Raw genomic sequence first — 15,200 nt, forward strand, 5'->3', positions numbered from 1 at the left:
CACCCTGCCCCCCCCCCACTGCAGTATTCCCTGTGTCTAGAACAGATCCTGAAACCGATGAATACTGAATGAATTAACAGAATATGCATAAGGTCTTTTGTAAAAATGGATTAACATTAATTACCTTATATTACTGCTATTACCCAGCAGAGGAAAATTTATCAGTTGTAAGTATTAGGCTGAAAGCTGAAGCTCCACTCTCCACCACCACCCCCGCCCCACCTCAATTCAATGCTGAAAACATAATCAGAGGAAGATGTTTATATTCTCAGTTACATAAGAATAAGATTGATTACATTTATACGTGAATATATACACTCATATATGTATTTGTGTGTGTATATACACGATGAGTAGTACTCCTATATGTAGATAGAAAAATCTTTGCATATAGAATAACTAGTTATGATTTTAAACATACTTAGGTAAGTCACTTAGAACAAATACTAATAATCTATTAGGATTCTGATGTTAAACCTTACCGAGGTTTCATACAAAGGTAAGCAGAACTTTTAAAATCACTTAATCAGTTACCTTTCAAAGAATTAAAGAGCACTCCAAATTTCTGAAGTATCCATTCACTGAATACAGTCTATTCCTGGGGAACATTGAATGAACTAATCTGAGGCCAATTGTCAGTGTTCCTCTATATTTTAAGATTTAGTGAATTGGTAATGAACAGTCTCTCGCTGTACCTTCAGTTGTGCTAAAATGAGATCCTTAGTGATAGAAACTTCCATGTTCACCAATCATGGAGAATGAGGTAGGTTGAGGGCCCTTAGACGGCCGCCTTAAATGTAAGAGTAACATTAAGCATCATCAAGAGAGTTGGTTAAAAATACAGATTCTTAGGTTCATCCCCAGAGATTTTGATTCAGCAAATCTGGTGTCCAGCCCAGAATCTGCATTTTTATTAAGTGAGTCAGGTGAGGGGCACCTGGGTGGCTCAGTTGGTTAAGTGAGTCAGGTGATTGTGATGCAAAAAGTCCTTAGAAGTTACCTCGGAAAAACCCTGGCTATGAATGGGACTGGTCTTAAAATCCAGCTTTGCTTTCAGAGGGTGCATGGGATATCTATTAAATGTTACAATACAGACTTGGATGTAATTGCCTTATTTTTTATTTTTTTAAAGATTTTATTTATTTATTTGACAGAGAGGTAGAGAGCACAAGTAGGCAGAGAAGCAGGCAGATGGAGAGGGAGAAGCAGGCTCCCTGCAGAGCAGGGAGCCCGATGCGGGACTCGATCCCAGGACCCTGGGATCATGACCCAAGCCGAAGGCAGCCGCCTAACTGACTGAGCCACCCAGGTGCCCAAGGATGTAATTGCTTTAAAAACAGTGTTATTACCTTTTTATTTTTTATCTACGCCTTCTTACTTTTAATTGTTTGTTTCTTTTTACTACTATAGATTTATGTTACAAAAGAAAACAGAAGCCCCAAGGAGAAAATAATTCAGTGTAGGCTATGCCGGAGATAAAAACACCAGGCATTTCCTTGCCATCTTTTCAAACTTTCCCCCTTATGGTACTGGATGGGTTCTAGAGCCTTTGGGTCAGTCTCTGGGAAGGCTTCTAAAAACTCAGGAGATTTTTAGTTCAGAATTCTCTCATTAAAACTAGATTCTAAAATGGTTCAGGAGAGCTATGTTTTGGGACATTCAGTTTCCAGAGATTAAAATTCATGGTTTCTGATGCATTTTCTACTGCACTAAAATGGAATATCTACAATACACGGGGTGGGGGAAAGCTACAAAATAATCCCATTTCTGTGAAAATACAACTGTGTGTACATTTGACCCTTGGACAACATGGGGGCTAGGGGCGCTAACTCTCCCAGAACTTTACTCATAGCCTGGCTCTTGACTAGAAACCTTACTAATAACATAAACAGTCAATTAACAGATATTTTGTATATGTGTTATATACTCATTCTTACAATAAAGCTAGAGAAAAGAAAATGTTAGGCAAATCATAAGGAAAATACATTTACTGTACTATATTTATTGGAGAAAGCCTGCATTATTATAAGTGGACCCAACCCCTTGTTGTTCAAGGGTCAACTATATTCTCACTCAACAAATTTTTTTTTTTTTAAAAAACGTTTTTTTTGTTGTTTAAGATTTTATTTATTTATTAGAGAGCGAGCGAGAGAGAAACAGCATGAGAGGGAGGAAGGTCAGAGGGAGAAGCAGACTCCCTGCCGAGCAGGGAGCCCGATGCGGGACTCGATCCCAGGACCCTGGGATCATAACCTGAGCCGAAGGCAGTCGCTTAACCAACTGAGCCACCCAGGCGCCCTCAACAAATTTTTCTGAGCACCTATGTGCCAGGCACGTTTATATCTGTTGGGCTTTTTTTTAAGTGCATTATTTTTATAATAAAAAGATTTAAAAAATACTATATAATAAAAATCTGTGTTTTCCCCCATATATATTTTATATGTATTATTATTCTGTCATTGGCAAAACCTTCACTATAAAATTATAAGCCCATATTCTAAGAAAGAAAGATATAGGTAGAAAGCCATAAACCAAGTGAGGTACTCTGAATAAGATTACTCCAGAATTTAATTCAAGAAATTCTTCAGATAGGGGGCGCCTGGGTGGCTCAGTCGTTAAGCGTCTGCCTTCGGCTCAGGTCATGATCCCAGGGTCCTGGGATCGAGCCCCGCATCGGGCTCCCTGCTCCTCGGGAAGCCTGCTTCTCCCTCTCCCACTCCCCCTGCTTGTGTTCCCGCTCTCGCTGTGTCTCTCTCTGTCAAATGAATAAATAAAATCTTTAAAAAAACAAACAAACAAACAAAAAACAACAAAAAGAAATTCTTCAGATAGTCTGAATTATCCAGGAACACAATAGAAGACTCTTAACTAGTTGATTAAGCAAGTCTCTAACTCCTCTGTCATCAAAGATTTTCCTTGTCTAAGCTCTGTTTCGATCCCTTTCTTTCGTCATGTAAACTGAGAAGAAATGTGCTTTTCTTCCATTACAAAGGACAATTTTTTGAGTTTTAACCAGAAAACTTTCCTGGATGTATAAAAGCATTTAGAAGATTGAGAGCATTTTTATTTGTGTTCTAAAGAGAAGAAAAGTAAAATCATTTTTACAGTGAAAGCTTTTCTTTTTCCTTTTTTCTTCTTTAAAAGATTGTATTTATTTGAGAGACAGAGCACAAGAGGGGCAGAGGGAGAGGGAGAAGCAGCTCCCTGTCTCCCCACTGAGCAGGGAGCCCAATGAGGCCCGATCCCAGGACCCGGAGATCATGATCTGAGCCAAAGGCAGCTGCTTAACCGACTGAGCCACAACAGTGATTCATAACTAAATGTCAACTCTGCTTCCTGTACTTAAAGAATACCAATTTTGTTAGGACTTTAGGCAAAACCAGAATTCTACCATAATCTGAGAACATTCACTAAAGCCTCACTCAATTATCTGAAATGGAAGAATGACTACTCCAGTGGTCAGCTACATGCATCTCAGTATCTCTAAGAATGCAGATTTGTGGATGCCACCCTATGTTATTTTGCTAGAGGGGACAGCAGTAATGAAGTGGACAATTTTTTAATAAGCACTACTGTAATTCTGAAAAAGCTCATATGCAAGAACCACTTTTGGGATAACACTGGTTTAATCTCGGGAAAACATTAGCTACCTACTTCTTAAGGATTACCATCCCCAGCTACTTAGGAAATTATGCAAATAAGCTTCATTTTAGAAATCTGATTTGCAATACAGATCTTATTTCTAAGGGAAAACTGGGCAGTTTTTAGCTAATATATATTTGGGGGTGGGAGGATATTTTTCTCCTATAGGATACAGAAAAATATTAAGTATATCACTAAACTCTTAGATAAGAAGACAAAAAATTAAATTCATGTACTTATTTTGTCTTCTAAGTGTATTCAATTTCTACATAGCAAAAAGTAAACACTATCAAAATGCTACTGGAATTATAGTTTTCTAATTTACTATTTAAAAATAATCCCCTATGCTTTTCCCATGAAAAGTCCCATTTACCAATACAATACTCTTTACTACCTGCAAGGCTGCAAACATCATCATTTCTTCTTCTGTGCACTCAATTTCTTCTAGGAGAATAGCCCATTTGGCCTGCTCATAAAGCTGATTGATTCTGATTGCATCATACTGCAGCAAAAGAGACACAATCCTTTTGTAATACATTACCTTTAACATAAAAAAGTTTGAAAACTGAATATTCACTTTCAAAGCTTGACAAAAAAGTTTTGATATACATTTTTTTCCCTGGGGTTTTTATTCAGTATCAAATACTCAATAATAAAGATACCTATAGGGTTAGGTATATGTATATATACCCACATCTAATTTTCCATTAAAAATGACATTTAAAAAAAACACCAAAATATTATTATTCAGTATTAGAAGTAAGATTCTGTATGTTATTTTACAGGGACAGAGCTCTTAACAAAATGAACTTAACTTGAAAGACTACATTTACAGTAAGATAAAAGTGACTGCTTTTTAGTATTGTTATTGCAACGTGTCACACTAAAATGTTACAATCAGAGAGTAAATTATTTCAGGGAACATCTTGCCCACTATGGAAAAGCATACTTAGACAAAGTGTCAGGTCCCTGGAAACAGTAATTATTTTAAGAATCTGAAATACAGAGTACATATATATACTTGTGGTAAAGATTTACTTATACGTTACTGAATTATCCATTTAGTTATGTTAATAAAAATTAATAGTAATGTCTTAACAATACTATTTAGAATGTTAACAAAACATATAGCAACTCCCCTTCCCCAGCATATGTAACTATGTTCCCAAAACAGCTTTGGTTTTACTAAAATGAGACATGATATGGCCCGAAAGGGGTTAAGATTTTTTTTTTTTTGTAGTTCTAAATTATACATTTTTTACTGTTACAAAAAGAATTACTTCAGCACATAATAAAAAATGAGAAGTATTACATTAAAATCTACACTATAATCTAGACATGAAAAGGATGAGAAGTAGTCAAGAGAGGTTTTCCCCCCAAGGATGATAAATAAGGAAGCAAAAGATCCAAATCTCTGTGCCATGTGTTTTCTAGGGAAAAATACTCTAGATTTCATAGCAAATTTAACTCTTCTCAGAAAAGCAAAGTATTTCAGTAGCACAGATGATGCAGTCATTGAATAGTGAAACATTACAATATTTGCCTATTAAATAGGAAGAAATGTAGACTTAAAGAATTCTTCTTTGAAGCAACGTCGTTTGACTTATAATTAGAAATCTGAAAGTCATTGAAAAGGTACTATTTCATAAAACTCTTCTTTTACCAAAAATACAGCTCTAAAGAGAGGTGTAAAAAAATCCCTAAAACTAACTTTACCAATCCTATAGTACCAAGCTAGTGCATTTAAAATACAAATCATTCAAAAATTCAATTATTTTAACAAAAAAGAAAAAGGCTGAATTATGCTTCCAACCTGCTAACACAATAGACTTACTTCAAATACAGATCTTTTTGTCTAAAGCTTGGGTTTTTAATATTATTCAGACTTGCTATATACAAATGATTCCTCATCCCACCAACTCCAAAAAACAAACATCCAAATGAAAAAAACAAAAAGGAAAAAAAAGAACAGATCCCTCTAAACCCTCGGTACCTTTGGATTCAAATCAAAAAAGCTGTAATACTTGAATCGAAGAAGCAAGGCCTCATTTTCCTTCACATCTTGTTCCATGAGAGATCTTGAGGAATCAAGCCACCTGGACAAATTAACAAGAGCAGTGGAACAAGTCAAGACAAAATTAGTAAAATGTTTCTACCTCTAGTTGGAGAAAGAAATTCTATCTATATTTTATTTTTTTAAAGATTTATTTATTTGAGAGAGAGCATGTACACAAGCAGGGGGAGGGGCAGAGGACGAGGGAGAGAGAATTTCAAGCAGAATCTGCACTGAGCACGGAGCCCAATGTGGGACTCGATTCCATTACCCAAGAGATCCTGACCCAAGCCAAAATCACAAGTCGGATGCTTAACCAACTGAACCACATCCAGGTACCCCTCAACGTATCTCTATTTTAAAACTTACCCTTGGTTGGTTTTTGCTTTGTCAAGAAGAGCCTGAGGCTTGAACATTTTCGCCAAAACTTCTGGTGACGTGATTGGCTGACTGACAGCAAGTATACCAGGGTTGCCTTCTGACAAAGCACTGTCACCGAACCAAGCAGAAGTCGGTGACAAGGGGCTTCCATCATGAGCATCGTAAGTGGGGGTCATTGTTTTACTATAAAGTCCTGGGCTTGAATATATACTTCCTAATAAATAACATGAAAAACAGGTAGTAAATATGAATTAAGTACAGAACCTTAGTTTTCAATAATACATGCTATGTAAAGGAAACTGTGAAACAAAAGTTTCATTCTGGAAGGAAAGCTTAGTACATTATTTTACCTGTCTTGAAAACATGTAACATTAACTCTACTTGTGTAACATTAGAACATATAATAACAAGGTCAAAAAATATAAGTTGGCAGAAATATGGGGGGGAAAATCAGTTCAAGGGAATTAGAAGATAAGTTAAGGATATAGCTGAAGCAGACAGACCAAGTTTTTGTTTTTAATTGTGGCAAGGCTCACCTTTCAGAGGGCCAATGTAAAGAACATCAGTGCCTATAGGAAAGGAAAGAAAGGAATTCAGAAGGTAAAGGAAAGGTAACAATAGAAGACAGAAACAGAAGAATGAAAAGGAAAGGAAATGGAAAAAAGAAAAAAGACTTTTCCTAATGTGAATCATAAACTGAAGTAAATATTTCAAGTGAATTAAGAGTAAAGAATCTTAGAAACTGTAACCTAAGTTTTTTTTGTCTAATTCAAAAGAATAAAGTTGTGCTCCAGTCAAATGTCCAGTGACAAACATATCCACATTTATCACCCTTTGAAATCCATACCCTATTTTAAGACAGCTCAATGTAACTGAATAAATGCACATAAATTAAGAGAATAATTTTATATTAATGTTTTCTCAGTGAATAGGTAAACTGGTTCCAACAGATTCACAAATAAAGTATTGAAGCAAACAGGTAGATAACATTTTGCTAACAAAGATGTATCTTATAATTAAGTCCCTAAAGGCAGGGATATTTTATTTTCCAATTCCCCAGTGTTCAATAGGGCTAAACATATAGTAGAGGCTACCTAAATAAAAACTTCTTGACTTAGTCAACTGACAATATATCCTCCATCATTTAAACTATAAAAATCAAGGAGACTGGATTAAATTAAGACTTAAAAGTTCAGAATAATGTTAAGTAAAAGCACCTCCCCTAGAAGTCCTAACTCTGTTAATTATATTTTGTCTTCAGTCATAATTTTTAAAAAGAAAATGTGTAAATGGGTATCACATGTTAATGGATTATGGAAAGAGAATGGCTGTTTCCCTTACCTAATATAGAAATACGCTTAGCAATTTCCTTTCCACTCTAACAACCCCTCCCCACCACCTCACTCAATGCAATGATAGAAACAATTACCTATGAAAAAGTGGTGATCATGCTAGAGATTTTTGTAGTTGTCATGATCTAGTCTAGGAAGAGAACACAAAAGGAAAAAAAGAATCTTGCTAGCCACAGAGTATCTGATTTGATGTCCCTAGTATGTATTCTTCCAATGTTAATAACTAAAGCAATTTGCAGTATCTAAACACTAAACATTGTTAAATAAGCAACAAAGGAAGTGGTCAGTTCTCCTTTCTTAGCTTTAAAGAACCTTGGGATAGTCCAGTGATACCCTTAAAAGCTAGAACTTTCAAACTACAAGGGTATTTTGTGAAAGGATTACTTGGGCACCCCATACTAATTAAAAGGGCTAAAAACATTACTCCAGATCAGGTGGGCAAAGAATAATCCTGCTATATATGTAAATAAGGGACAGAAAAACATTATCTTCTAGGCAAAATCTTCTCATTGTGTATTTCAAAGATCTAGCAAATAAATCTTTTACTAGGAATGTCAGAATATTGAAAATTTGTTCCTAGTGTGATGGACTATAATTACTATTTAGAATTAAATAGTTAGAATTGGCAATTTTCTTTATGAGGTTTCTAAAACAAAATATATTCCCCTAAATTACACAATATTTAATAGAATCAGCCCTCTCAAATTCCTCTACTTTGTATATTCTACACTTCATTTTTGATCACTTCATTGTTTCTATTCTTATTTTGTTAGGCACTCCATGGTAATAACTTAATTAGTGTTTCCAACAATCCTATTATTCTCATTTTAGAGGAGCAAACTGAAGCACAGAGAGGTTAAGTAAGTTGTCCAGTGTCAAAAGCTATTACGTTTCAGAGCCAAGCTATAAATCAGCAAGTCTAATTGAAGCTATACACATCACCTCCTGGGTACCATAACTTATTTAAGCCATTCCCAACTGGTGTGCATTTATTTGTTTAGAATTTTGTTGACTTCACCACCGCTGCTGCAAATATGCCTTCCAACAAATGCCTTCCAACAGGTATGTTTGTACTTATTTCCCAATTCTAGCAACATTGCTGGGACAGAGGGTATGTGCATTTTACATTCCTTCTAAGTCTCAGTTCAGTGACAATCCCAACTACCTTATATTCCTGATTGCCCAATTTAAAACATATTTGAAGTAGAAAGTTATTATAGGGTAAGATGAAGTAACATATTTAGTCAACAACAAAATAGAAGCTTGCTCAACTATACAGAACAGTAACAAAAATTATAAGGAGGAGAGGATTCAACAAGCATTACAGTCTTGGGCCACCTACTACAAATATTAAAAACCTTATGTAACTTTAGAATCTGCCTCATAACTTGGTTACTATAAATTACATCCTTACATATTCTTTTTTAAAAGAGTGCTAAAGTATTTAATCCATTTTAGAAAATTTCCCACCAAAATATCAATCTCATACCATACTTAGTAAACAAATTTCAGGTGAATTAAAAATAACAAATGTTAATATTACAGATTAGTTAAAATATATAAATATGAAATAATTATATAAAAGTATAAAGGAAACATAGAAGAATTTTTCTAGTATTTGTGAAGATTTTCTTTACCAAGAATGAAAGCCCAGAACTGTAAAGTAAATAACAAGTTTGACTACATAAAAATGTAAAACTTTAGTACAGTAAAAAAGACCAAAAAATTAAAAACAAAATGCCAGTACAGGGAAAATATCTAACTTATCAGAATATTAGGTTATCACTAAAACACTGGAACTTTTTATTTTTTTAAAGATTTTATTTATTTATCTGACCGAGACAGTGAGAGCAGGAACACAAGCAGGGGGAGTGGGAGAGGGAGAAGCAGGCTTCGTGCCGTGGGGCTCCATCCCAGGACGCTGGGATCATGACCTGAGCCGAAGGCAGAGGCTTAACAACTGAGCCACCCAGGCGCCCCACACTGGCACTTTTTAAAAGCTTAATTCACAAACTCAATTCCCCAACCTATAAATATACCGTTTGGAATGGTTTTGTCTTCCAAATTCCTGGAACACTACTTTCTACAACTTTCATTTAGCGTTTATATATTACCTCCTTAAATACAGTAACTGTTTTTCAGTTAGCCTAAAAGCTTTTATTTTTTTTTAAAGATTTTATTTATTTTTTGACAGAGAGAGACAGCGAGAGAGGGAGCACAAGCAGGGGGAGTGGGAGAGGGAGAAGCAGACTTCCTGTGGAGCAGGGAGCCTGATGTGGAGCTTGATCCCAGGACCCTGAGATCATGACCTGAGCCAAAGAGCCTAAAAACTTCTTAAGAGTTAAAGATTTTCTTATTTTTTGGTATCTCCCAAGTCCAATCAGTACATGAGTAAGGGCATAAAAGTTACAAGACGTTCCTAACCTTACTGTGCCATTTCTTCAACCTTAAAATGAGTAATAACATAATGTGCAATGGGCTGTAGTGAGAATTAAGTGAGTTTCCACAAGTAAAATACGCTAAATTTAATTTCCATGAGTATAATGTGTAAAATGGGCATACAGTAAGCACTAAATTGTTTCCATTATCATCATCACCCCAGAATTTAAAAAACCAAGAATGAACTGAGTTAGTTAAATTAGTTTACTTACTGACTGAGGGACTTATTTCCTAAGAAATGGATTTATAAATGTATGGCTGATAGACACATGGGAAACTGTAATGTCCAGTCCCTGTGTATGCCCAGGACTAAATAAATAACCATGTAATTTAATTAGTCATCTAGCTACCCAAAAGACACTGCCTATGCTCCCCTATGCTCCTGCTGAATGCCACATGCTAAGTTAGGTTCTGACAACAAAAATGTGAGAGACAGTTCCATCATGCCGGGACCTCACAATTTAATAGGTAAGAACATGCAGTACAATACCAAACACAGAAAAGTCTGGTGTCTTAAAATAGAAGGATACCTAATTCAGGTTGGGAGATAATGGAAGGAAATCTGAGAAAGCTTCTTAAAAGGGCAAAACCTTACAGGAAAAAGGTGAAAAGGCAAAGGGACCAGCATATGCAAAGCACAAAGATTTTAAGTAACCCACAGAAGTAATAATGTCTTAATTAATTAATTGTAGTTTTCACAGAATACAGAAAAAAGGAACTAAATACTAAAAAACTGTCCAATTTTTTACAATGCAAAAAACTGAGCCCAGTTAAGGTATTGCCCCTTTTTTATTCTTCCGGAGCAGAGAACCAGCCTTCCTTTTTACTGATGCATCTATTAACACCTGACACGATGATCTGCACATGACAGACCCTAGAGGTGATTTCATGATTGAGGGGAAAAAAAGCTGAAGGAGAGTTTTTTAAAGTTGATCACTCTCCTGACCTATGTAAACCATTTGTCAAAAAATCACAAACATATAGACACAGCCACGGTTTTCACACTATGCCTCTGCTTAGTCTAACAAAGTCTCACCTGATCCAGGAGTGATAAGAGGCCCCTCTAATTCAAGTGCCTCATCTTCAGACTGGTCATCTAACTTTTTCTTTTTTTTCTTAGTTGGATCTCTGGGTTTTTTCAAGAGAGAAAGTTCTTCAGGGTGTCTGATATCTGTTAAAAATAGAAGAAAGATTATTTAGTAGCATAATGGAAAATTTAAATACTTTACATCTGGTAAATCCATCTATTAATCCATTCCAATATAAGAATTCATAATTTCCATCTGTGTATGTATGTGTTTATGTTTTGCCAGATGAGAATGCCATGCAAGACTTAAGTATGGCACTTCTACAAATAATCTACCAAAGCATTCAATTCATAACCATTTAATGAATGTAGGAGCCTCGAAGTGGAGAGATAACAATCTATTAGGGTACAGAGAGAAAATATTAGAACTTATTTATATATTTATTTTTTTAACTAAAACCATAAAAAAAATTAAATTTATATCCTAGCCACAGCAACTAGGCAAGAAAAACAAAAACATACCAATTGGAAAGGAAGAAGTGAAACTGTCACTGTTTGCAGATGACATGATACTATATATAGAAAACCTTAACTACTCCATCAAAAACCACTGGAACTAATAAACTAGTAAAATTCAGTGAAGTAGCAAGGTAAAAAAAAAATCAATATACAAAAACCTGTTGTGTTCTTTTCGGGGCACATGGGTGGGCTAAGTCCGTTAAGCATCTGCCTTCGGCTCAGGTCATGATCCCCTTCCCCCACTCATGTTCTCTCTTGCTATCTCTCTCTCAAATAAATAAATAAAATCTTTAAAAAAAAGGTTGTGTTTCTCTACATAAACTATGAGAAACAGAAATTGGAAAACTGATCCCATTCACAACTACATCAAAAAAGTAATATACCTAGGAATAAATTTTTGAGTTTTTTAGACTTTTTTTTTTTAAACGATTTTATTTATGAGAGAGAGAGAGGGTGCATGCGTGGGAGCATGAGCATGGGGAAGGGCAGAGGAGGAAGGACAAGCAGACTCTGATGAGCACAGAGCCCATTGCAGGGCTGGATCTCATGACCCTGAGATCATGACCTGAGCCAAAACCAAGAGTCAGATGTTCAACTGACTGAGCTACCTAGGCACCCTTCTAAGAATAAATTTAACCAAGGAAGTGAAAGACCTGTACAATGAAAACTATAAAGACTTGATGAAAAAAAAAATAAAGACACAAATAAATGGAAAGATATTCTGTGTTTGTGGTTTGAAAGAATCAATATTAATAAAATAGCCATATTACAGATTTAATGCAATTCCTATCGAAATTCTAATAATTCTAATGATATTTTTCACAGAACTAGAACAAATAATTCTAAAATTTGTATGGAACCAAAGAAGACCCTGACCAGCAAAAACAATCCTGATAAAGAAGAACAAAGCCGAAGGTATACACTGCTTGATTTTAAACTATACTACAGGGCACCTGGGTGGCTTAGTCGTTGGGTGTCTGCCTTTGGCTCAGGTCATGATCCTAGGGTCCTGGGATTGAGCCCTGCATCAGGCTCCCTGCTAGGCAGGAAGCCTGCTTCTCCCTCTCCCACTCCTCCTGCTTGTGTTCCCTCTCTTGCTGTCAATCTCTCCATCAAATAAATAAATTAAAAAAAAAAATCTTGGAGCACCTGGATGGCTCAGATGGTTAAACGTCTGCCTTCGGCTCAGGTCATGATCCCAGGGTCCTGGGATCGAGTCCCGCATCGGGCTCCCTGCTCCTTGGGAGCCTGCTTCTCCCTCTGCCTTTCTCTCTCTCTATCTCTCATGAATAAATAAAATAAAATCTTTAAAAAAAAAAAAATCTTAAAAAAAAATAAACTATACTACAAAGCCGTAGTAATCAAAACTGTACAGTATTCGCATAAAAACGGACATATAAATCAATGGAACAGAATAAAGAGCCTGAGAATATATACATACATATGTGGTCAATTAATTTATGACAAAGCTAAGCATATACAATGGGAAAAGGATGGTCTTCTCAGTAAATGATGCTGGGAAAACTGGACAGCTATATTCAAAAGAATGAAACTGGACCATATACAAAAATTCACTCAAAATGGATTAAAGACTTGAATGTAAGACCTGAAACCATAAACTCCTAGAAGAAAACATGTGGTAAGCTCTTTGACATCAGTCTTAGCAATTTTTTTTTTTTGATCTGACTCCAAAGACAAGGGAAACAAAATAAACAAATGAGACTGCATCAAACTAAAAAGCTTCTACATAGCAAAGGAAACCAACAAAATCAAAAGACAACCTACTGAATAGAAGATATTTGCAAATCATAAATCCAATAACAGATTAATACCCAAAATAAGTAAACAATTCATACAACCCAGTAACAGGAAAGCAAACAATCCAATTAGAGGATCTGAATAGACATTTTTCCAAAGAAGACAGACACATAGCCAACAGGCACATGAAAAGATGCTCAACATCACTCATCACCAGGGAAATGCAAATCAAAACCACAATGAGATTATCACCTTACACCTGTCCGAATGGTTATTATTAAAAAAATATATATTAAGTGTTAGAATATGGAGAAAAGAGAAATCTTGTGCACTGTTTAGGAATGTGAACTGGTGCAGCCACTATGGAAAACAGTATGAAGGTCCCTCAAAAACTTAAAATTAGAACTAAGATTATCATCTAACAGTTCCATTACTGGGCATCTATACAAAGATAACAAAAAAACACTAATCCAAAAAGGTTTATGTTTATTGAAGCATTATTTCTAATAGCCAAGATATGGAAGCAACCTAAGTGTCCACTGATAGACGAATGGATAAAGAAGATGTGGTGTACACGTACATACACACACACACACAGAGAGGAATATTACTCAACCACAAAAAGGAACGAAATCTTGCCATTTGCAGCAACACGGATGGACCTAGAGGATATTATGCTAAGTGAAATGAGTAAGAGAAAGACAAATACCACAATTTTATTTATATGTGGAATGTAAAAAACAAAACCAAACCAAACAAGATGCAGAGATACAGAGAACAAATTGGTGTTTGCTAGCAGAGAGGGGAGTTGTGAGGGGGCAGGTGCAATGGGTGGAGGGGGATCAAGAAGTACAAATTCTGCGACGCCTGGGTGGCTCAGTCAGTTAAGCATCTGCCTTTGGCTCAGGTCATGATCCCAGGGTCCTGGGATGGAGTCCCAGATCGGGCTCCCTGCTCGGCAGGGAGTCTGCTTCTCCCTCTGCCTGCCGCTCCTCCTACTTGTGCGCTCTCTCTGACAAATAAAAACCTTAAAAAAAAAAAAAAAGTACAAGTTCCCAGTTATAAAATAGATAAGCCACGGGGATGTGATATGCAGCATGGGGAATACAGTCAATAATACAGTATTAATTTTGTATGGTGATGGATGGTAAGCAGAATGAATATGATGGTCATTTTGCAATGTATATAAGTGTTGATTCACTATGCTGTACACTTGATACTATTATAATATTTATGTCAATTATGCCTCAATTTTTTAAAAAAGCTTTATATTATTGGGTAGCCTATATTCATTCTGTATGTTGTAAGTTACACATGACACATGAAGTAAATGTAAAAACTTTCATATCATTACCAAATTTCCAAGTTTTAATTGATTCAACCTCTTCTACCTTGTAGAAATGACATGTTTCTGTGTTTATCTTATTCATATGAAGAATCTGGTAAGAGGCAAAAATGTTAAACGAAAGTAACAAAAAGAATTAACAATGACCCATATGAATAGTTATATAACATTATATTTAATATTACATACCATGTCCATGAATTGCAAGAATTGTTAAGAAGTCAGTTTTCCCTAAATTGAACTAAAGATTCAATGGAATCCGAGTCAAAATCCAAACCTGCTCTTTTATACAAGATGGAAAGCTGACTGTAAAATATGTGTGGAATTGAAAACAAACAGAACAGTCCAAGCAATTTTTAAAAAGACTAAAGTTGGAGGGACTACTCGACATCATATAGCTACAGCAATCAAGACAGTGCAATTATGAGCTAAATGATAAGATGTATATATGAAGAGGACCCAGAAGCAGATCCATATATAGGTGGTCAATTATTTTGGACAAAGGTGCCATGGCAATTCAAGAGGAAAGGAAAATTTTACCAAAAAATGATGCTAAATGAGAGATCCATAGATTAAAAAAAAAAACACATTAGCCCTTATCTAATATATAAAAATTAATTCTAAATGGATCATAGACCTAAAAGAAAATATAAGTAGACAAAGATTTCTTACATAGAACACATA

The 15,200-nt window shown here is 35.5% G+C and overlaps 1 protein-coding gene and 1 long non-coding RNA gene across 18 annotated transcripts in view; one reads left to right on the forward strand and one right to left on the reverse strand.

Annotated features, from left to right (window-relative positions):
- The window catches only part of LOC123861601 (uncharacterized), a 207,623-nt gene that overhangs the window by 109,263 nt on the left and 83,160 nt on the right, over positions 1–15,200 (forward strand). For 3 of the 7 annotated variants that reach the window (XR_008508123.2, XR_006795066.3, XR_010405172.1), the window contains one exon: positions 12,239–12,328. The exons of the other annotated variants lie outside the window; for them this stretch is intronic. This is a non-coding gene — a long non-coding RNA (uncharacterized LOC123861601). The remainder of the gene's footprint in view (positions 1–12,238; positions 12,329–15,200) is intronic. 7 annotated transcript variants of the gene reach the window in all.
- FERMT2 (FERM domain containing kindlin 2) overlaps positions 1–15,200 on the reverse strand; it is a 95,772-nt gene that overhangs the window by 17,189 nt on the left and 63,383 nt on the right. For 6 of the 11 annotated variants that reach the window (XR_010405171.1, XM_064571060.1, XM_064571059.1 and 3 more), the window contains exons 4-8: positions 10,904–11,038; positions 6,613–6,645; positions 6,065–6,290; positions 5,636–5,738; positions 4,037–4,183 (exon numbers count right to left, since the gene is read on the reverse strand). Coding sequence is in view for 10 of the 11 variants with exons in the window: in XM_064571060.1 (XP_064427130.1) it covers positions 4,037–4,183; positions 5,636–5,738; positions 6,065–6,290; positions 6,613–6,645; positions 10,904–11,038 (644 nt within the window). In the remaining variant the exon portion in view is untranslated. The remainder of the gene's footprint in view (positions 1–4,036; positions 4,184–5,635; positions 5,739–6,064; positions 6,291–6,612; positions 6,646–10,903; positions 11,039–15,200) is intronic. The other 5 variants (XM_064571064.1, XM_045900879.3, XM_064571065.1 and 2 more) reach the window with 3 other exon arrangements.

Source organism: Mirounga angustirostris, unplaced genomic scaffold (genome assembly GCF_029215605.1).
Source record: "Mirounga angustirostris isolate CCGP_5_RB_7025 unplaced genomic scaffold, mMirAng1.0.hap1 SCAF_9, whole genome shotgun sequence".
NCBI classification, from domain to species: Eukaryota; Metazoa; Chordata; class Mammalia; order Carnivora; family Phocidae; genus Mirounga; species Mirounga angustirostris.